Here is a 22,608-nt window from a genome sequence, read left to right on the forward strand (position 1 = left end):
TCCTTTTTAGGGGCACTTACCGACAGGTTTAATTTATTTATTCATCGTGCTTTATTTTTTTTTTCCACAAAAAATATATAAGCATAGGTTATTTATCACTTTTATTCACAGTTCTCTCTGGTTTGGTATTACCTGAGTGATTTCATTAGATTAATTTATAAGAAATAGTTATTAGTTAGTTTAGTCATTTACATTATGGAGAGAGAAACAATTGTCCGACACACCGAAACTAAAATAACTAGCATTTCGATCATTTTTGCCGATTTGAGGTAAAAGATTGAAATAGGTGCGTTTGTAAATTAGAATTACACGAGTATTTCGAAGAACCTTTCTCTTTTCTCCTTTTAAGTATGTTTTAAAATAATTTGTAAGTTATCATGGTAGTTTGAAGATTTTAAAAATATTTTTATTAATAAGATTGTATAATTTAAATTTAAAAAATTATTAAATATGAAGTTATAAGATTTAAAAGGATTTTATGGATATAAAATAATTCAAAGAATTTCATGTATTTAAAAATAAATAAAAAATATTTTATATTTTTACTGTAAAATACATCTTTATGCATTATTATGTTCTAGAAAATTGCATTTTAGTTGTAGACCAATATTATGGTAAACCATCCAAGATTTAAACATTTAGGTCATTATCAAAAAGGGTAACAATATTACTATTTGTCAATCATTATTTCAAGTAAATAAATGTTAAATATTTAGTGATGAAAATAATTAGAATAGAAGGGTTTAATGATTCATTATTTCAAACAAAAATAAATTGAATTTCTGCACACTAATTTTCAAAAGAACAACCACAATTAATGAGAAAGACAACAAATAAATAATAAGTTTAGATCGAAAAGAATTTAAATCAATACAACTAATCAATTGACTCCCTTTATATGCACATATATAAAGTTATAGCAGTTTTTCATTGTTGGTATTCTCCTCTTTCTACCCTTAGGTTTGAAAAATAAATTCAAAATTATAATGTTCTTTTTGAAAATTCTACTAATTATTGTATAGTAATTGCAAACATTAGTAATCGTTACTATTGTGATATATTATGCAAGAGTAACCAATATTAATGGATAAGAATGCGCATAATATATATATATATATATATATATATATATATATAATAATTCTTATTAATATGAGATATATATAAAATTATATATGTATATGTTTTATGATTTACCTTTTTTCCCATCCTGTAGTTTATTTATGAGATTTAGGTACATTCTTTTCACTATGGGACAAACATAAAGTAAGTTAACGATTAAAAAAATAACAAATCATAACTAATAATATTATTTTGTAAGTACATAGTTGTATCATTTATATCCATATTTATCACATACTAGAGAAAAAAATCAATACTTTATGATTTTTTTTAAGTTCTAAATACACTTAAGCATAAAGATATTATGACTTAATACATAATAAATCATGAGAGAGACAGGTGCTTTGTAAGAGATGATACAACACTGTACATACGGTCTTATTTTACATCTAATAAAACATAAATTATTTCAAAACCATAAATACATAAGATGAGTTAATCTTAAACCGAATGGAAAATACCTAAATATTTATTTCGTGTTGTAGAAATGTTTATTATTTTTGTCGATAAAAGAGATGCAATAACAAAGGAAACACACAAATATATAAAATAAATTAAAAAAATAAGGAAAAACCCACTTAATCCGTCAACGGTCAATTCATGATAAATCAAATTAATTACAAAATTTTTGAATCATCAAAATGTAAATTTATTCAACTACAAAATTTCTGAAACATCAAAATATAAGCCGATTGAACTGCAAAATTTATGAGTCATCAAAATGTATCTCGATTGAACCGAATATATTTTATTAAATCCGAGGTGAATAACCGGATTAGCTCGTTATAGCACTCTACACGAGGCAAAATATAGGCAGTTTTAAAAATACGGGGAGTGCAGGAAGTAAATATTGATTTTCAGAAAGTAAATGCCCAAACCAAACCCATGTGACCCAATTACATTTGTTATTACCCACTCTACCGTTGGAACACTCCCGCTCGCTGTAGTTTGAAATTGCGAACAAATTTGCAGAAGCAGACACAGTAATCGATTCATTCCAAATCTAATTACCAATTCGTGAAAACACAAAACTACAACTAACAGAAAAGGAGTGATAATATCGTATTATCATGGATTCTGTTTCTAACATTCCTCTTCTAGACGAAGACGATTCGTTGCTCTTCGATGATTCTGCACCGGCCACCGCCGATGTCTTCTCTTGCTCCCCTCTCATACCTCTCAGATCGATTCCTCTTCAAACCGGTTAGTTTTTTTTTTTTTCTATTGAATCCTCTCTTTTTGTTTTCCATTTCTGGATGATTTTTTATGGATAATTGTTGATTTAATACTGATTTACCCAACGCATCTGCAGAAAGTGGAGCTGCGGATTCTGAAAATCGAAATTCCTCGGTTAATGACAGTGCGAACAAAGAGAACGCGGATTGGAACAAACCGCAGAAGCTTAGCTTGGAGCCTCATCAAATGAAGAGGAAGAAGAAAGGAGGCGGTTACAATTTGCGCAAGAGCTTGGCGTGGAATCGAGCTTTCTTTACTGAAGAAGGCACTCTCTTCCCTCCATTATCCGTTAATTAACTATGAAAATCGATCACTCTAATTGTTCTATTATTTGATTGATTAATTAATGATTTAATTGGTTGATTTGTTCTGAATCTTACTTTTCAGGTGTTTTGAATCCGGAGGAGCTTTCTATGATTAGTGGCACTGCCTCTTCTAATTCAGGGTTGGATTTGGAAGTGATCCACGAAGAAGAGTACGTAGGAAGTTCGACAAATTTGCAGGAGATTGAAGAAAATTTGTTTATGCATTCACCCGATGCTCTTCCTCTTGAAGATAGAAAGGTCGGTGCTGCATCTCGGTTTTCTCCAAAGCGGTTTTCTCCAAAGCCTGCGGCATTAGCCAAAGCTTCTACAGCCCCGGTTTCCTTGGTCAGTCTTTATACTCTTTGTGCGAAAGATGATAGTGTATAGAAATTGAACTCTTCTGATGTGTGTCACTTGTTACTTTGGATACTTGTTTGTTAGGCTAAGAGGAAAATACTTACTGTCAATGACTCCGTTGGCAACAGACCTAAACGCAATGCGTGTCCTCCGCGGCTGCCAGTAGCTTCGTCCTCATATCCTTGCCATTTCTTGTTTAGGATAGATATTAAGTGGAGTGTCTTACATACTGTGATTCTGCAATGGAATTGAGTTGTCTTTTCTTTCTTATTTGTCGAATTATGGAAGTGTTTACCTTGACCCCTTTGCAAACTCAAAAGACCTAGCACAGTGAAAGCGCCTAGTAAAGAAGTGAAAGTTGCTAGGACACCTGGTCCTAAATTGGATGTTTCTGCAAGGACAACAACCCCTAGGAGTGGAATCTTGACCCCAGGTTTCTCTAAGAGAAATCAGAATGCACACCCTGGTATACTGTGCAACTCGCGTTTGTTTCTTCTTGTTATCCTATGAAAAAACTGCTAGTACTTTTATTGTACAGTTGCATAATACAATGTGAAAATAGATCATCTAATTAATTTATTTTTGATTGAGGTTGTGATCTCAATGAACTTCACAAATGCAGGTTTCTCTTGAGTAACCAAACATCAAATTCTAACTTTTACATGACATGAATTTATTGGTAATATTGAGTTAATTTTGTTTCTGTTATGCAGCCACTAATCCTCCGAAGCATGCTGGAGTAAGAGCCTTGTCAAAAAATCCTAAAATCACCCCAAGTAACCCAAAAGTTGTTCATGCTGATAAAGGTTCAGTTACACTAGCCACGCGACCTGGGAAACATTTAGTAGGAACTTTAAACTTCTAGAGGCTGTGATTTTTTAACATTTATCAAGTTTTGAATTCCTTTTACTTAGCTACTAGTCTCATGATTCGTCTCTTGAAACTGTTTGTCTGAACAGAATAACTCAATTGAAACACATCCACCACCCAGAAAGCTTCAGTCAGGAACGGAAGCAAATAAGGTGTCAGAAACTTGTCTCCCACGAGGCGTCTCTGACGTTAGTGAGAAAAAGCAAGAGACACAGCTTCAAACAACAAAATTATCAGGCCTTCGGATGCCATCTCCCTCATTGGGATTCTTTTCTATAGTATGTGATTTTATTTGGTTCTTTTTTTATATTTAGGTAGATTTGTCATGAGTAATATAATGCTCATGTGACGATTTCAAATTCATGTTTATTACTTATTTGCAGGCCAAAGCTCCCAGTTCACATAGCCAATTACAGAAAACTTCTAAACCTTGCAAGCCAGCTCAGAGTAACACTCTTAAATTACAGAATTTAGAAACAAATTCTGTCAATGAGGCAAGACTACAACATGCACCTGCTATGAGGTCTGAAATTGTCAAAGGGGAGAATTGCACTAAGGAGTTAACCCTTTTAGATGTGAAGTCAGAACTGAGCATGCAAGTGGATAATAAGCAGATGGCTTGTGTAGAAGTGAAATATAATTCTGTGGGCTCTGGAAAAATAAGCAAGCAAGAAAAGGTTGAAAACATTCTTGGTCATGTCAACGTAACATATGAGGAACACGGAGAACTACGTAGAAATAATAATGCTTCTAGAGTGGAGGATGCGGTATTCCCTAGACACGAAAAGAAGCTTCTTTCAGAGAGTCACACTCAAGTGCAGTTGGAGAAAGAAACTGGTCAGCATGATGTTTCGTTAAAAGGGTATCAATCTGTATTGCAGGAACCACCATCGATTCACTATCATGGTGGTGCTGCTGATCATGTTAAAAATGGAGGAGATGCTCAAAAACATTTATTGAATGGCAATCTTTCAGTCAATTGTAGCGAAACCACTGGAAGTAATTTAGAGGCAGTTAATCAACAGTTACAGGGGGAACAACTTAAGACTACAAGTGCTGTTACGGTGGGAGAAATCATGTCAACAAGGGAAAGTGAATCTCATGTAAATAGTTGTCAGAAGTCTATACCAGAAATCAAATGTTTTGCTGCAAGTGAACCAAAAATAGCAAAAATTGAAGGCTGTCAGTTATCAGTAGATGATCAGTCAGGTTTCATTCAGACAATACCAGTGTTAGAACAATGTGATAAGGTTATCGCCTCAAAAGCAATGGATCATAGTACTCAAGTCTTTGAATTGGACAGGTCGAGTGAAGATTGCAGAACCGTTTCTGCAACAACTTGCAACATTGAGTTAAACAATGTTTCACAGGAAGGCAGAACTTTTCGTGAGGATAATGTACAGAATCTTCTCCTTACATCCCAAGTATGTCCAATGGTAAAATCTGATTTTGTTTCTGGTGAAAATGAAATGTCAACCAATAACCACTGTACAATTTCCAAGTTGCAACATAGGGATGAGGGTTCTTCTTGGGATGCTTCTATCCACTATGATGTTCCGTGTTATCTCCCTGGAAACTTTGAGCAACAAACTAGCAACATTACATATTCTAAAGTTAACAAAATGCTCTGTGAAGATGTGAGTTTAGTGTTAAATCATGGTGACTTGCTTGATCAGAGTGAATTTTCTCAAGTGTCTGCAAACATCAATTCAAACACCAAAGATTTTATAGGTTCTGAAGCTGAAAAGTCCTCTAGCTTCTTACAGCATACAATATTGACTCGGTTAGGCCGAGAAGTTGATCACTCTAACACAGAGATTAAAGGATCACATGTGGAAGCACAAATGCGGTTGCTTAATGAAAATCCAGCGCCATACAAAAGCAATAGTAAGCATTTAAATGTTTTTATTACCGATAAGTTTCCCTTGGCAGATAACAATAGTATTCAAAGCCTTCCTGATATTCAAAGCCTCGGTGCTGCTGTTCGTGCAGATCCTGAGAACGGTAATAACATACTACACTCTGACAGTAACTGGGTGCCCACAAATATTGCTTCTTCTGAAGAAGTCAATAAATCAATGGAAGATGTGCATGCGCGTTCGTTTAATGAAAACCCAGCCCCATTCAACTGCAACAGTAAACACTGCCTTGTTACAAATGATACTGATTTTCAAAGGTCTGGTGCTGTTGGTACTGCAGATTTAGATAATGTTAATAGCATACTACTAGACTTGAATGGTGATATGTCCACACATGTTGCTCCTTCTGAAGAGATCGAGAAAACAATTTTATTTGAGGGTGCATTATGCGATATCTATACAAGTGAAAACAATGATTCCCATAATCATAGTCAAGCTATGCCTGAAAACAAAGATGGAAATATTCGTACAGATGATTTGCTAATTGATGATGCAAAAGAAGGTTATTCTAACATATTGCCTTTAGTTGAATTTGAACTCAATGGCAACATTCAGAAAATGACTGAAAACAAAGATGGAAATCTTGATATGGATGATATTAAAGACGGTTCTTCTGATATATTGCCTCCAGTTGAGGTTCAACTCGATGACAACATTCAGGCCATGACCGAAAACAATGAAAGAAATCTTGATATGGATGATTTGCAAACGGATGATGCAAAAGAAGGTTCTTCTGACATGTTTCCTTCAGTTCAAGTTCAAGTCAATGACAACATTCAGGATATGTCTGAAAACAATGATGGAAACGTTGATATGGATGATTCAGAAGAATGTTATTCTAACATATCGCCTCTGGTTGAAGTTCAACTCATTGACAACATTCAGGCTATTTCTGGAAACAATGATGAAAGTCTTGACATGGACTATGCAAAAGAAGGTTCTTCTGACACATTGCCTCTAGTTGAAATTCAACTCGATGACAATATTCAGGCCATGTATGAAAACAGTGAAAGAAATCTTAATATGGATGATTTGCAAATGGATTATGCTAAAGGTTCTCCTGACATGTTGCCTTTAGTTGAAGTTCAAGTCAATGACAATATTCAGGATGTGTCTCAAAACAATGACGGAAATCTTGATATGGATGATTCAAAAGAATGTTCTTCTGACATATTGCCTTTAGTTGAAGTTCAAGCCAATGACAACATTATATCTTCTGAACGCATTTTTTCTTCAGCAGTGAACAAAGATTCTTTTGCAGATGTAGTTGCCTGGAAACCCGAGGAGCGTTGTTCTTTAAGTGAAAGTTCAAATTTACCAGCTTCAGATCATCTAACCTTCAATCTAGATGAATTTTCCGATACTGACATGCTATATCAGTCCAAAGGTGGCATTTACTTTGCAGAAGACAACAGAAAAATAATTGACTTGTAAGTATCTTAGTTTGTGATATTATTTGGTCTATTACGCTTTGACACCCCTTCCATTTCTACATCTAAGACATCGTTTGAATGACAGACATGACTCTGCTCTTAAAAGCAATCAGGAAGTTCTTACAGGGAAGCTTCCAACAAATGCTGCTCCATTTTCTGATGAATGGTTTACTGCAACCGATTCCGCTGAACAGGTGACTTAGATTTATCGATTGCACATGCATGTTCTTAATGATAGCTTTTTGCATATCGTAGTGTTTCATGCCACTTTAGCGTTGTTTTTCTGCTTTCAATTCTTACGATGCTTTTTTTTGGGCTTTAAACGTTTTTATAATAATAATTTTTTCGTATTCTGTGTTGAATTATGGTCTTCTTCTTTTTTTGCGAATGTAGAAGTTGAATCAAAATCCCCCCCGTGGAGATATGCCGGAAACTGTTGCTTGTGATACTGAGGTAAGCAATGCTTTTGTGGAAAGCAGACCTTTTAGTGAGAATGATGGAGTAAATCTACACTTTATAGCCCAACTATTTCCAATGGTGAAAGCAGATTTAGATTCGAGGGTAAACGATCTATCAACTAATAACTGCTGTACCATTTTTGAGTTGCAGCTTCGGGATGCTGGTTCTTCCAGGGATGCTTCTATTCAGCATCATGTTAACTGTGATGCTTCTAAAGCTGAAGAAATGCTTTGTGAGTACAAGGGTTTGGAGCCAAATCATGATCACGTGGGTGATCAGAATGAATTTTCTGAAGTATCTGCAGATTTCATTTCAAACACCAAAGATTCTATTGGTAGTGGAGCAGAAAAACCTTCTGGCCATATACAACATTCCCTTCTGGGTCAGTTTGTCGAGGAATTTATTCAGACTAACAGAGAAATTGAGGAATCACATTTGACCACACAAGTGCAGACACTTGCTGAACATCCAGTGTTATACAACTGCAACAGTAAACAATGTCTTGCTGTTTCTGATAGTAAGTTTCCATTGGCCGACAGTGACAATATAAATGAAAATTCTCAACTTCCTGATTTTCAAGGGCCTTGTGCTGTTGTTGGTGTAGATTCCCAGAATGTTGATAACATACAGTTACACTTGGATGGTAATTGGCTGTCCACAAATATAGTTTCTTCTGAAGAAATCGAGAAAACAAATTTGTCTGAAAATGCAGTAAAAGGATGTGATGTCCGTACAGGTGAGTACAATGCTTCCAATGACCATATTCAAACGAATGATGGAAATCTTTACGCGGATGAGAGAGCGGAGCATTTGCAAACGAATGATGTGAAGAAAGGTTCTTCAGACATATTGCAAGTAGTTGAAGTTCAACTCAAAGACAACGTTGTATCTTCTGAATGCAATTCTTTTATAGAAGAGATCAAAGACTCCTTTACAGATGAAGTTGCTTGGAAACCTGAAGAGCATAGTTCAAGTGAAAGTTCAAGCTGTGAAATTAGTTTGTTGAACTCTACAACCTTTTCAGAAGAAGCTGGAACTAATATTTTTGAGAAAGACGAGTCTCCTAATACCGACATGGAGCACAAGTCAAAAGGTGATATTTATTATGCAGAAGACAGCAGCAAAATAATTCATTTGTAAGTTTCTTAGTTCGTGATAATATTTCATAATCACAGTTTGGCAATCCTTTCGTTTCTACTTCTGAGATACGGTTTTGATACTTTGACAAATTGAGTGATGCAAATTAATTTTTTGAATGGCAGGCAGGAATCTGCAACTAAAAGCAAGCTGGAAGTTCCTACATTGAAGCCTCCGCCAAATGCTGCTCCGTTTTCTGAAGAATGGTTAGCTGCAATTGAAGCCGCCGGAGAGGTGAGAGATTTCTTGACGGAACTGGATATTTTTTATGACTGATTAATAGCTTTTTGCATGGCGCGATTTTTCATGTCACGTAGTGTTGTTTTCCTATTTTCAATTAGCATCACGGCATTATATAAAGTCTGTTCTTTGCCATGTTAGATTCATTTTTACACCTGGTGTTGACAGGAGATCTTAACGATGAAAGGCGGTGCTGTGCAAAATTCTCCCACTGAGAAGACTCAGCACGAACCTGGTCCTTGGTCCCCGGTAGGTTCATACTTCGCCCTCTAAACCTGACTCAAGTTTTAAACATAGTGATCTAGCATGACAATTTACTTTTTTTTTTAATGGGATAATAAAGTAAACTCACATACCTATGGATTCTCTAACTGAATTGTGTATAATAAAGTAAATTCAATCCCTTTTCATTAGCTTTACGTAATGTAACATAAAAAATCTGCGCAATCGTAAAGTATGGAGTCTTTAAAACTTTCGAGAAATTCTACTGAAGTTGCTCGAGTTTCGCCCTAGATGATATCGGACAAGCGCTACCAGCTCAGAGCAGTTTGTAAAGATGAGAAAAAAAAAACTGGCGAAACGTCTGGAAATCAAACCGTGAGCATGATATTGCAGGAAAATGGGAAAAAAGTGAATGCTATGGGTTACAGTCAAATGATTGCTATTTTTGAATTGGACTCAACTTTTTAAATATATATAAAAATGATATTTTTAAATTAACAATATTTAAATAATTGTTAAATGTAAAAGTGGAAAATCAATGTGTGGAGAAAAAGAACTCGTAATATTATTATGTACCAAATGGTAATCTTCTTACCCAGAAAAGATTCAAGAAACATATATGCACACCATTTTTACAACTATAGGGTTCATGTATCTCTTTTTATCTCTATCATTGCTTTGTATTTTGACATTATTGTGTGTAACTTTAATTTCTTTTATTTTTTAATTTTATTTTTTGCAGGTGAGACGTAAGAATCAATCGATTGGACCCTTTGATTGTACCAAACACAATACCCAGCCATCCAGTTCATAGTAAAACCGAGATTCAGTTCCTTATTAATTACTAACCATTTTTTCTCCTACGCATATAGAATTGCCGGTTACCAGAATTATGCCACACTCTGAAGATACCCAATAAGTAAATAGTATTCTGATTCAGATTGTTCTCGAATTGTAAATGATACTTGTTTTCTACTTATTACATAGAACTTTTGTTCTTGAAGTTTCCCACGAGCTATATAATAAGGCTAATCTCCACTTTTTTTGCATTCATTTTCGTCTTCTTTTGCATGATGTTTTCATTGATAGGGAAAGGTTATCCAAGCAAGCAAGTGAATTTTATTCTTAAGTATATTTTTTTTATTAAGAATGGATATACCGCATCTATGTTTTGGGGGAACTTAGATGAACCGAAATTGAGAATTATAAAAGCTTTCATCATGTCCATGAGATAAAAGAAGGTTCTAAATATATGTTAAGTCATCCTCAATCTGATTACATGCGTACCTTTTTCGTTGACTTAAAAACTCGGCTAGATGTCTGGAAAGTTATAATTAAGTAGTGATGATGAAAAGGTGGAATAAACGTAGACATAATATTTTGAGACTCATTGATATATATCATCACACGTTAACATCACAGAAACATTGCAATGTAAATCTATATATCATCACACGTTAAACTTGGAATTAGAAAAGTCAGACGAAGTTTCATCCATTCAATTTTCTGAACCATTACAGGAACTACTCTAAAGGGTTTGCTCACTGAATTCAAATCCACTATACATATAATATAGCAGAAAATAGATAAAATTAAGATACAAGAAGTTACAATGCAAATAACTTAGGCAGGATACATGATGAGTTACCCAAGCCCAAAAGAAAATAAAAATAATAGTAATAACCCATCAGGGTTAAAAAAATTTGTGGAGCTTAATATCGTTGCATGACACTTTACAACAAAAGGGCACTCACCAAAACGTGGTTGAACCTAACTAGTCACACAGATTGAATAAAATACCTAAGGAGCTTGGTTGGGAACAAAGTTGAATTTTCATTCAACTTGATACTTTCCTGCTTGTAAGAAGCGAACTTAGTGATGAAAAAATTACGAATTTTTTTATTTTTCCTTCTAAAGATACAACTTACAAGTCCTTGAGTCTCTTTCTGCTTTAAGCATGCTCAGGATTGAGTGCTAATGCTTCCCTGTATATCATCTCTTTTATTTGCTCTTCATCCAATGGCTGTTGCTCAAACTCAAATGAGAATGGTTCCATGCAGATTGGTTCATCAGCTACATCATGCAGTTTTTCAAGGTATGGATGGGCAAGCGCTTCTTCAACTGCCAATGTTTGAACAGAAATATATAAAAAAATTTGCCCATTTTCATTCAATATGTAGCTTTGCAGATATTATCCATGTTCAAAATGAAACTACATGTGCCTTCATCCAGATACAAAATTATAAAATAAAAAATGACAGGAATGGGAAAGGTACCTGTAATTCTTTTGGTGGGATCAATTGTCAACATTTTATCAATAAGATCAATGGCTGCGGGATGAACATGGGGGAAGACCTGAGCTAAAGGTTGGCGAGGATATTGAGGAAGCTGTCTAATATATCTTCTTGCGTCTTCATTTTTCACCAACCCAAGGTCAGCATCAGTTGGGGTACCAAGAAGCTGTGGATAAGACAAGATGCATAAGCATGGAAATAAAATTACCTTTTAAAATTGAACTATTGACTATATCCATGGTATTAAATAACTTGAAACATGTTATTCTTATTATACTCAATAGTCCACGTCACTTAGAAGTCGAGAACTAATAGGAAAAGAAAAAAAGGGAATTTAACCCGTTTGAACATATGTTATCGTAGTATTTTAAGAGAGGCTACTGCAAGCATTGTATACAATTTTTTAGGTCATTGTTTTTTCAATCTCACCTCTGTCAATAGGCGCATCTGATGCACATGGTCTTTGCCTGGGAAGAGAGGCTTTTTATTCATAAGCTCCATGAAGATGCAACCAACAGACCACACATCTATCGCAGAGGTGTAATCTGAGGAGTTCAACAATAATTCGGGAGCCCTGTACCATCTTGTGACTACGTATTCTGTCATGAAGTCACTTTCCATAGTTGGTCGGGCAAGACCAAAGTCAATAATCTTCAAGTCGCAATTAGAATTCAGCAACAGGTTGCTCGGTTTTAAATCTCTATGGATTATGTTTGCAGAATGTATGTACTTTAGCCCACGAAGAATCTGATACAAAAAGTACTGCAAGTACAAGAGCATCCAATCATCAGAAAAACAAAAGGTTCCAATTTAAAAACATTGTAATTATGATAAATAGAAATTAAAAAACAACAGCTTGAGAGCACTCACTTGGCAGTGCTCCTCCGACAAACTTTGATTAGAGCGAATGATATGATGAAGATCAGTATCCATGAGTTCCATGGCTATGTAGACATCATTAAACTCTCTACGCAATGGTGGAGGAATAACATCTCTCAAACCAATTACCTGATATCCAAACAGGCAATTAGTCACAACTGGTTAGACACGGCTTTTGTATTCTATTAATCGAGACTTCGATGATTTTCACTATAGTCAAACCTTAAAGGCTTACCAACACAACCAACTTGTTTCATAAGTTAAATTAAATTCAATGTTATGAATAGAAAAGTTTATAGCCAAATCCCAGTTACATGTCATCATGTGTTCCCCAAATTAAGATATCATGGTCAATCTCGGACTTGATTCTATTAAATCCCAACAAACAAGTCGCCACGCCACTCGTATTTTACTGGCATTTTATGCTTCTACAACTTTTCGTAAAAAAAGTTATACGAAATCTCATAAGAATTTAGGTTTTAATTTCTTCACTACTCTATAAAAATGTCAACTAATGGTATAATTTTGAAGATACTTACTGTAAAATTCAAGAAGTTTATCATATAAGTTGTAATTAGCATAATTTTAATGGGTTGAATTTCTATGTACTTTTATTTTGTACGAAAAATGTCAACTACTCAGAAAACACGACTGATAGGATTGTTAATTATGATAAATATATTGTAAAGTGAAATAATATCATGTTAATTTGTTACTGTATATCAGGATACTTCTGAGTCCATACTCCATTTATTCAATTTTAATTGATTATAAAGTGAAAATTTCAGTTAAATACGTGTCACAATAAAAACAGTTTAAGAAAATAATTTCTCCAACCAAAACCAAGCATGTATTACATTTGTATCATTCGATGATACGATATATCTGAAAGTCAAATTCCACAAAGAAGAGATCACTCACATTTTCATGATCCAGATGTTTAAGAAGCTTAATCTCACGGAGCGTTCGCTTAGCGTCCATGTGATTGTCGAAAGCGTTCGCTATCTTCTTAACAGCCACCAGCTCATTCGTCTCCGTATTCAACAGCGAGCTTCAAAAATCACATCAACAAACTATTCAGATTTCATAATCTCAAAATCATAAAAAAAATAAAAAAACGCACGAGCTGACATTCCATCACAACAGAATCCGACTCATACAATCAGAGAACCACACAATCTCTCAATTAAACCAATCGCGTTTCCAAAACCACAATAACTCGAAGAAAACGAAGCAGTACCAAACGATTCCATACGCGCCGCGTCCAATAGGCATGATTGGAGGACGGTACTTCGCCGTAACCTCGAAGAGGTTGCCGAATATGTTGTATTGAATGAACTGTCCGCCGTGCGTCGAAACCGCCGGAAAATCAGCTACGCCATTCGGATTAACTCCGGCCATCACTTTCTCTCTCAATGAAACTTTCTCCCTCTAGAAACCGTTCAGAGAAGAGCTTTCTCTCTCTTCTCGCTCGCGAACCGCACCACCGCACTTTCTCCCTCTAACAAACTTTCTCTTTCTAGAAACGGTCAAAGAAGAAAATGATGAAGATGGAGAGTAGAAGAGGCGAGTGGAGCGGTTTTAACTTAAATAGTATCCATCCAACGAGTGAGTCACCGAGTCAGTGTGTGCGTGCGTACGTGTAACTACTTTCGCTCGGTCAACTCGGCCTGGTAAGCACGTTGAGTCTTCACACTCTTTCGGAGCAGGTGCCAGGAAGACGGGGCGAAAACGCGCCATGAGAAGAAAAATAACTGAACGAACCACACACGCACACGTGCGACGCGTTTGGGACTCCATCGGACGGCTCAGATTTCAGCCGCCTCTCATCTACGGCCACCCTTTGTTCAATTATTTCAACAGCCATCAACCTTTCTTTCCTCTTCTATTATTACGTGATTTGTATTGTATGCTCGTCAAAGCCACCTCGTGGATTTTATATTCAAGATTTAAATCAATAAATAAATCTATAACATTAAATATCAAATGTTATCCTTAGCCTGAAGAAACTGAATAATTGAGTCAGAAGCGTGTAACTATTTGTGCAAATTTTGACTCGTGCCTATTTCCATATATTTAATGTATAACAAATAAAATTATTTGATTCTCTAGTTTGGGCTTTTTGGACCCTTTCATTTCACTGCAAATAAATATTTATTTTTAGTATTGTGCAAATAATTGATTAGGCTAATAAACAAATCCATTATTTGTTAATCTATCACTAAACGACTACATTAGATAAAGCTGTGCCAGTGACAATGCCAAAAAGTCCACTGCTTTAGGTCTCGTTTAAGTTCATTATTTTTTGTTTTCTATTGAAATATTTTGAAGCTGAATTATTACATGATATGTCTTATTATATTGTTTTATCGTTATGTGTACCCCAAAAAGATGTATTATTACTGAAAGTTTAAACTCAAAAGACAAAATTAATTTTTCAGTACTCCAACTCTTCTATGAAGAGGTTGTTTTTCGGTATTTAAGAAATTTTAAGTGTAAACTTCAAGAGAAATTCCTCTACAAATATGAACATAATCTTATTTTGTTTATTGCGTGTCTTTAGTTTGAAAGAAGGATAAAATTCCAAAATTAAATTTTATTGAATGATAGTGTGAATTTCTTTTACATTATTTGTATCTTTTTATTTAAATCCGTATACACTTAACAGTATTTTTATAACCGTGATGCCTTACCTATACTTAAAATCTAAATTTAAATTTTTGTCCATAATTAGAAATAAGAGTTTAATAGTAATTATTTTTTATTTGTAGATAAAAAAAAACACTCTTTGATTTTATTCTTAAAGCAGTGATTGAATAATAACTGAAGTTATTATTGGTCAACCTTTTCAATCTACATCAATGAAGAATCTTCCCCAAATCCCCTTCTATACTTCTGGGCCCTCGGCATGATATTTAAATTAACACTAATCTCGGGTTTAATAAATAATTAATAAAAGGTACAACTATTTATGAACCTTTTATGCTTAAATAAAAATACTTAAATTTTTTTCTCGTGTTAAAATTATAAATTGACCATATCCTAAAGAAAACATAAGAAAATGACTTGAATAGAATGTAGTATGATGAAAAACACTTAAGCAAGTTTAGACCATATCCTAAATTACTTTTTCTTAAATGAAACATTTGTAAACTTAGTCAAATTTACTTGTCATATATTTTTAATCATCTTTTATTGTATTAAATAAGTAAATGTTTATGAAAATAAAATATAATCAATAATTTTAATTTAATAAGAAATCAAAAACTTTCCGATATTTTATCAATTATATTAATAAGACTTAAGAAGAGAAAACCTGTTTTATTCTTTTAAGTTCCTGGAAGAATTGAATATTCCTAATAGCCGTTTTGTTTTAGAAAGTATAATAGTTCAACGAAATTGGTTTATAAAAAATGTGAAGTGAAAAATAAATGTAAAATATAAAAAATCCAAAAAATATATTTCATTTTAACAATAAAATACATTTCTTTAAAATAATATAGTAAAAATCTAAATTTCACATTATTTAAAGAATTAGTTAAATATTTTTAGAATGAATTAAAACCTATGAAATATTTAAATTTTATTTCTCGTTTTCAAATATACACTATTATTTCTTCAAGAATAGAAACAAGTTACACTTCACTATTTTTGGTAGAAAATTGCATAAGAATCCCTAACATTTTCTCAAATTACAAGTATACCTCGTACACAATGGCTTTCCCCACGGTGGTGCAGATGTGGGCCATTTTAAATTATTTCCGAAATCAAAATTGGGCTAAAGCTTTCTGCACCCCATCAAATTTCACCTTCCATTCCACCGATAGCTTCCAAAAAAATGTTTTTCGTAAAAGGAGAGGATAATTGATTTCTTGAAAATAAAAATTCCTGAACTCATAAAAGAAATAATAAGGTATAGGAAAAAAACGTTAAATATATTTTTTGTTCTTGAAAATTAGAATTAATGTTAAATATATTTTTGATTCTTAATTTTAAGGAAAAATTGCTGAAACTAATTTGTATTTTGTCTATTTGCTATGTTACATTTGAATAAAGATAGTACATATAGAAGTGTTGAAGAAAAGTTAGTCTGCATAGAAGCTTGTAGGAAGCATAAATTATACTAAACCCTTATGTATCAATTAAATTTTTTCTGCAATAATTATTTTAACAAATTGCTTTTACAAGACTTTTGAGGGAAAAATAGTTATGCCAATATTTCTCTCTTCAAACACTAATATACTCTATCTTTGTTTAGACATCTTTGTTACTAATATACACATAACGAGAAATCGAAATCATTGGCAAACCCCAGACAAAGTAAATAAATATCCAATCATTAACCACACTACCATCAACAAAATAACGATATCGATACCTTTAATGTTTTATTCTAAGTTGTTTCCTCTTGTGTGTGTTACTTTATATACTAACAAAAAACAAAATGAAGGTTGGACCAATATAGTATAACATATATCATAAATTTACTAATACCACATTAAAATATAATTTCAAGAAATAAGATGTAACATGGAGAGCATCACCAGTGCTATTAAATTTTGGTTTTAAAAAATACAACTCAATTTCTGTTTCCTTCAAAATTTGTAAGTATCATAACGGTCAGTGCTCATTATTTATTTGCCTAAGCAAATCTAAAATGCACAACATACTTGTCCAAGATTTTTTGAAGTTAAATTATAATCTTATTATAATTTATAGACACGTTTAAGAATTATAACTACTTTAAATTTAGAGTCAATAGATTGTAAAGTTCTGTGGACTTCTTAAGTTGGAGCAGAGTCCCGTGGCGAATTGAGATGCGTATTAATCTCTTAATCGTAAAACAAACGAGTGGCAAAAGTACACAAACAGAGAATAGAACATACTTTTTTTCACTTAGCATGATATTTCCAGATTCAAAATGCATAAAATTGTCGAATGGTAACTCTACAAAAGGTCACCTAATAAAGAAACAATAATTAAATAGATATGTAATTAGCTAAACAACAATTACTATTACCGTGTGGAACTTTTGGAAAATACAAAAAGTCCACATAATAAACATAATAAAGATATGATTATTAATCAAAAATCGCACTTCCTATATGAACACTAAGAACGGTCTAATTATAACAATTCGCAAACGCAAAAAGGCACATAGTAAGAACGCAAACAACGAAACATCGCACGAGCCATAAGACGTAAGAATGACGTGAGGTCCCAATGAGTTCAACCATTAACTCTTAGAAATGTTATTTAACAAAAGGATCAACCACAATAAAGGAAAAAAACAATCCAACTTGCCAATGGTGAAATAAAGGCTGGGCAAAACACATCCTCACATCGACATTAAAAACCACATCCCTTAGATCTCTAAATCTCCAACAGCCTATATGTGGATTACGCATCAGCAAACCTGAGGTAAATTTCATTAAACATATCAGAACATAATTGATAGTTCAGGAACTTAACAACTCAAGTAAAGTTTGACAAAGAAGTTTTAAATAAGAATAACGCTGTATATCAAGACTCACCCAAGCTCGGAAAGCTTTTGGTGAGCAACAGCGTAATCAGCGAAGAAGGCATCTTCGTCCTGAAATCATCAGAAAACCAAGATTAGATGCACTTGATTCATCAATCTTATCACCAATTTTAAGATAATTGTGAAATATACACACCGCTGCATATTTTTCAACAAGAGGGCGGAATACAGGATCAGACAAAAGTGCCTTGTCAGAAGGCAACTGAAGGAGGCCTTCCTTTTCACCACTCAACAACTCCCTAAAACATTTTTGGACATCAATAAAGAGTTATGGAAGAATTTTAAAACGGAAAGAGAAGGCTTGTCTACATAAAAGGCGATGCGAGAAACATAAAGTACTCACTTAAAGTATGAGTTGTCAAAAATAAGAGGGTTTGAGGTCCATGGGCCCTCAAATCCTGAACGCTCCTTGTGTGCCGCACCCTGAAAAATACATAATTAGAATTGCACCAGCAATGATACAAATTTAAGTGTGCTAGTGTCATTTACAATATGACTCGGACAACACTCAAAATAACACAAATTAAAAATCATAACATACAATGGTGTGGCCACCAGATAGAGCAACAATATCCTGATCACTAAGTCCCATAGCCTTGCCGAACACATCCCTTAGGTGATCAGACCCTGCAACAATCAGTGAGCCAACCGTAAGCAACACAAACACAATGGATGGCAAAGATTTTTTGACAACAGAGTACTAACCCTTGGTTGCATCGGGCAAGCGACCCTCTGGAGGTGGTTCTGGCTTGTCCTGTTCAGAAAGAATATAGAACCATTAACCACGTATTTGATCATAAAAATCATCATAAAAATCATTCACAGAATAATACCATTTCTAAATAATTCATTTAAAATTCGTGTGCACAACAGTACAAAAACATTGTGAACATAGTCCCCTAAGTAACCATCTAAGAAATAAAAATTGATAAATTATCAAAACAAAATTTGGTGAAATAAATTGTGAAATTTGCTAATAAAATAAAATATATGAAAAAGCATGTTCGAGCCTGGAACCTTAATCAAGATTAGAATAGCTGAATCCATCAATCACAAAAACAAACATGGAATTATAGAAATTTAAGAAAACAATTTCAGCGACTAGAAAGCCAACAACACACCATTGAATGAAAAAGCGATGGATCATATTATTGGATCATATTTTTGAAATGTGCACTAAGGTTGAATCAAACAAAATATGAACAGCATGATCCCCATCAAATAGTAACCAGTTAAATGCTTCAATGAAAAATATTGAATACAGCGGAAATGAACAGAAACTCAATAAAACTGATAAAAATTACACACTACAATCATGATCTAGCACAATTAATATCATTTTACCAAATAAGAGTGTTAACCTAACATAAATAATAAACAGGCATAAAACAATTAAAACATGCAAAATTGTACCTCTCTGCCCGGGTGGAAGGGAACTTCAGGTCCACCAGTGACCTCAACTGCGACAACGCCAGCCAACTGCGTTTTACACAAGTACCATTAAACGCACAATCTCCAAAAATAACAAAACACTTCTCAGATCTAAAAATTGAACTAAATATAATCAAGCAATGAAATCTCACCTGGTAGAAATCTGCGTGGCTCAAGATAGGAAACTCCGCTTTAATTGGCTCCAATAGCCTAACAGCGATATCGAGACCGTTGTTGGCACCGTGAGCGAGTTCGGCAGGGTGCTTGATGGTTCCGAAAGGACCACCGGTCTTCGTGCTGACGTCAAAGGTACCAGCAGAGTGCCATCTACACACAAAACGCACCAAAACGAGTCAAAACGATAACACAACACAAAAAGTCAGAGTGCTGCCTAAAGTTGATCTAACTCAAAACGAGAGAACTTACGCCAAACGGAGCATCAAAGGAGCACATCTCTTCTCAGCGATGAAGCCTCTGAGCTTCTTCTTTGCCTTCTCAATGGCCTTCTGGTAATCGGCGCTGACGGTTGGGTAAGATTTTCCCATGGCTTGCAATTCTAAACAAAACGAAAAATCAATCACATAAAACGCATGAACGAGGAATTATGCAAGAGAAAGACCAATCAGTTAGAATGTGGATCATGAACAGAATCGTCGATTCGTGCAAGTTTTCGAAAAAGATTCCGACGAACGAACCTAGGAACTGGAGAAGAGATGAAGAAATGAAACGTTAACCCTAGTGACACGAGCAGACCACAAGCCTCAGTGAGTATTGCAGCTGAGAGGAGCAAGGTAGATATAATGGGGAGAAGCGGAGAAAGTTCTAGTAGGTGGTTGTGAACCGTATGATTTTTTTGATGTGCTGTTTTTGTTGATTTAAGAAATCAACGGCCGAGATGGATTTGCACGTGTAAATTACACAGTGCAGGTCGTGGGGTAGGTGAGGAAAGCTTTTATGACTGACCAGTACAGTGCAAGAGAAATAAAAGAGAAAGAAGCAAATTGTCATGGATTGGATTTTGATCCTGCGTAGTCGTATCTGGGAATGCATTAATCAGGTCCATCCAAATAGTCATTACACAATAAAATGATATGTATGTGGGATTGGAACGGTTGGATTTGTATGTGGACGGTGTGCTGTTTGCTTTGGAAACCGTAGAGGATGACATTCTGGATTGGAGTATTGTTTCGGAAAAAGTGAGAACGGATTTCCTGGCGTTATGCTTTGACCATTAAATTTGGTGTGTAAATGACGAAGGTACCCTCGTCAAGTTTTGCATCTGGCTAAACACCTAGTTCTAGAAAAAGAAGAAAAAAAGAAATGTAGACGTCATTCTGCGTTAAATTGTCTTAATACAAATTTAATACCAAAAAATTTGAAAAACAGTAAAAATACTTATTGATAAATGATATAATTTATAACTAAACTTTTCAAACAATTATCTGTAAATTATTATTTTTACAATAACTGATAGTAAACAACTTAATGGTCAAACATTTTTTTTTAATATCAAATATTGCTAAATCTTTACTTCGTACCTAATTTTACACTAAATTAATTATACCTAATCTCAGAAGCAACATATAATTTAAAAGCTGTGTTCAGCGCGAGTCTCCATGCAAGGGTATTTTCGCAATTTGATATCATATGTATAAAACGGAGCGGGTAAGTTTGCGTGGCTGAACTAAAAAAAATGTTCAAAGTCCAAGTGTGAACGCGTTCCACTCCGGAAGATTCCATTTTGGGCAATATTAATGTCACCTGTGAGGTATAGTCACTTCCACACTCCTTCTTTGCTGATGCAATAGAATCGCTCTCCAACGTATATATTTTGGCTTTTTGTGCTGTCCAAGCTATTTTTGTATGCATTAATGTAATTATAATATCAAATTAATGTAATTATAAATATCAAATTAAGTTAATTATAGATATCAAATTAATGTAATTATAAATATCCAATTAATGTAATGATGATCCTGAAACTAGAGGAAAGGTGACGTTGAAATAATTATCTGCTTTATAAAATTCAGTATTTCATAAAGATCTATCACGAATTGTGATTGATATTCTACGATTTCTGCATTAACTTTTTTTTATATTATAACATCTAAGTAAAGTATCATTGGGGTACCCGGTGAAAATAGTGGTGATCCTGAAATAACTCCTTTATTTTAATGGACTACATCATTTCATAATATATATATATATATATATATATATATAAATAAAAGTACTTATCATTGATATTCAATAAATTCTGCGAAAGATATTTTTACTATTATAAAACTAAGAAGGGTAAACTATAATTAAGGATGCCACATGCGAAGCGTGGATCCTGAAATCATTTTCTATCTTAATGGAAATTCTGCATTTCATACTTAATCTATATTAAGAATGACCATTGATTAAATATAAAATAAACCATATTATAAACATTAATACATAAAATAATTAATTATATGAACTCAATTAATAATTTTAGGATAGAAACACAAAAGAAATATAACAAAAGAAATGAACTATCACAGGACAAAAGTAACCCAAAGTTATATAAATATGGATTTGTACAATTATTAAGCATATGGTGTATTTATCTAGCTGTTAATTTTTAGCCCACTTGTTCAGAAAAATCTTTTAGCTTTTCCACTTTATTTTATTCTCCCATTTTTTTTTACTTTTCATTATTGTCGTCTTTTTCCTCTATCCTTTTTTTCTAACTCAGTCGCAATTATTTTGTGAAGCACATATTAAAACTGGAACCTTCATGGAGTTCTCGTCGAAACAAACCAAACGTTCATTTCCTTCAGGTAAGTCAATCCCAGTTTCGTTCTCTTTCATTTTCAGTCTCTGAAGTCTTGTCTCTGTCTGAGTTCAATAAAATCTCATTTTTCTTTCCTTGTGTTCTTGTATGTTAGCTTCTTAGGCTATATCTGAGTTTTCTAATGCTCTTCCACTTAGGACTTTCTTCTCCTCAAACTTTAACATGTGCCAAGGTAAGGGAAGCAAGAGTTTAAAAACTTTTTTGAGTGTCTTGTTTGTTTTTGGTCTTGAATCGTATTTGAAATGTTGGTTGAATGTTTACTATTGTGTGAAAATGAACTGAGAGTTGTTTTGGTTTGGATTTTAGGTTTGCATGCGTGAGCAGGTGAGAAATCTATCGTT

The 22,608-nt window shown here is 33.9% G+C and overlaps 3 protein-coding genes across 7 annotated transcripts; 1 reads left to right on the forward strand and 2 right to left on the reverse strand.

Annotated features, from left to right (window-relative positions):
- The first annotated feature begins 2,069 nt into the window (after positions 1 to 2,069).
- LOC114168225 (uncharacterized) lies at positions 2,070 to 10,307 on the forward strand. Of its 5 annotated transcripts, none has more exons than XM_028052972.2 (15): positions 2,070 to 2,325; positions 2,435 to 2,623; positions 2,746 to 3,008; positions 3,105 to 3,196; positions 3,332 to 3,486; positions 3,734 to 3,864; positions 3,980 to 4,168; positions 4,274 to 7,239; positions 7,328 to 7,436; positions 7,636 to 7,695; positions 7,852 to 8,218; positions 8,306 to 8,837; positions 8,964 to 9,072; positions 9,247 to 9,327; positions 10,043 to 10,307. In XM_028052972.2, exons 1-15 carry the CDS (start codon positions 2,193 to 2,195, stop codon positions 10,112 to 10,114), a joined length of 5,448 nt encoding a protein of 1,815 aa, XP_027908773.2. In that variant the 5' UTR covers positions 2,070 to 2,192; the 3' UTR covers positions 10,115 to 10,307. The 5 variants fall into 5 exon arrangements, 4 of the variants coding, with proteins under 4 accessions (XP_027908773.2, XP_085524715.1, XP_027908774.2 ...); XM_085668589.1 differs by having other exon boundaries at positions 4,274 to 6,416; positions 6,537 to 7,239; positions 7,852 to 8,837; XM_028052973.2 differs by having other exon boundaries at positions 4,274 to 5,777; positions 5,883 to 7,239; positions 7,852 to 8,837.
- Positions 10,308 to 10,763: 456 nt separating this feature from the next.
- MPK3 (mitogen-activated protein kinase 3) lies at positions 10,764 to 14,169 on the reverse strand. Its single transcript, XM_028052974.2, has 6 exons — positions 13,714 to 14,169; positions 13,395 to 13,524; positions 12,465 to 12,602; positions 12,024 to 12,356; positions 11,577 to 11,760; positions 10,764 to 11,421 (listed from the first exon to the last, which is right to left on the reverse strand). The coding sequence occupies exons 1-6, from the start codon at positions 13,872 to 13,874 to the stop codon at positions 11,252 to 11,254; spliced, it is 1,116 nt and encodes a 371-aa protein (XP_027908775.1). The 5' UTR covers positions 13,875 to 14,169; the 3' UTR covers positions 10,764 to 11,251.
- Positions 14,170 to 17,675: 3,506 nt separating this feature from the next.
- LOC114169494 (L-ascorbate peroxidase, cytosolic) lies at positions 17,676 to 20,304 on the reverse strand. Its single transcript, XM_028054667.2, has 10 exons — positions 20,142 to 20,304; positions 19,873 to 20,002; positions 19,599 to 19,773; positions 19,429 to 19,494; positions 18,721 to 18,769; positions 18,557 to 18,642; positions 18,359 to 18,438; positions 18,152 to 18,254; positions 18,008 to 18,066; positions 17,676 to 17,889 (listed from the first exon to the last, which is right to left on the reverse strand). The coding sequence occupies exons 2-10, from the start codon at positions 19,989 to 19,991 to the stop codon at positions 17,874 to 17,876; spliced, it is 753 nt and encodes a 250-aa protein (XP_027910468.2). The 5' UTR covers positions 19,992 to 20,002; positions 20,142 to 20,304; the 3' UTR covers positions 17,676 to 17,873.
- Between the last annotated feature and the right edge of the window lie 2,304 nt (positions 20,305 to 22,608).

The sequence above is a fragment of the Vigna unguiculata genome, chromosome 11 (assembly GCF_037176805.1).
Source record: "Vigna unguiculata cultivar grain cowpea cultivar isolate G323 ecotype 2 chromosome 11, ASM3717680v1, whole genome shotgun sequence".
NCBI classification, from domain to species: domain Eukaryota; kingdom Viridiplantae; phylum Streptophyta; class Magnoliopsida; order Fabales; family Fabaceae; genus Vigna; species Vigna unguiculata.

What these genes read in the sequence shown, in the direction of transcription:
- LOC114168225 (XM_028052971.2), top strand. Translation starts at nt 2,193, where the DNA reads ATGGATTCTGTTTCTAACATTCCTCTTCTAGACGAAGACGATTCGTTG. An exon ending in AGCTTTCTTTACTGAAGAAG is followed by an intron (nt 2,624 to 2,745) that starts GCACTCTCTTCC and finishes CTTACTTTTCAG; the next exon opens with GTGTTTTGAATCCGGAGGAG. An exon ending in CATTGGGATTCTTTTCTATA is followed by an intron (nt 4,169 to 4,273) that starts GTATGTGATTTT and finishes ACTTATTTGCAG; the next exon opens with GCCAAAGCTCCCAGTTCACA.
- MPK3 (XM_028052974.2), bottom strand. Translation starts at nt 13,874, where the DNA reads ATGGCCGGAGTTAATCCGAATGGCGTAGCTGATTTTCCGGCGGTTTCG. An exon ending in GGCGCGTATGGAATCGTTTG is followed by an intron (nt 13,525 to 13,713) that starts GTACTGCTTCGT and finishes TGATTTTTGAAG; the next exon opens with CTCGCTGTTGAATACGGAGA. An exon ending in AGATGCGCCTATTGACAGAG is followed by an intron (nt 11,761 to 12,023) that starts GTGAGATTGAAA and finishes TCTTATCCACAG; the next exon opens with CTTCTTGGTACCCCAACTGA.
- LOC114169494 (XM_028054667.2), bottom strand. Translation starts at nt 19,991, where the DNA reads ATGGGAAAATCTTACCCAACCGTCAGCGCCGATTACCAGAAGGCCATT. An exon ending in CCTTTGATGCTCCGTTTGGC is followed by an intron (nt 19,774 to 19,872) that starts GTAAGTTCTCTC and finishes TTTTGTGTGTAG; the next exon opens with ATGGCACTCTGCTGGTACCT. An exon ending in GCCACGCAGATTTCTACCAG is followed by an intron (nt 19,495 to 19,598) that starts GTGAGATTTCAT and finishes TGTAAAACGCAG; the next exon opens with TTGGCTGGCGTTGTCGCAGT.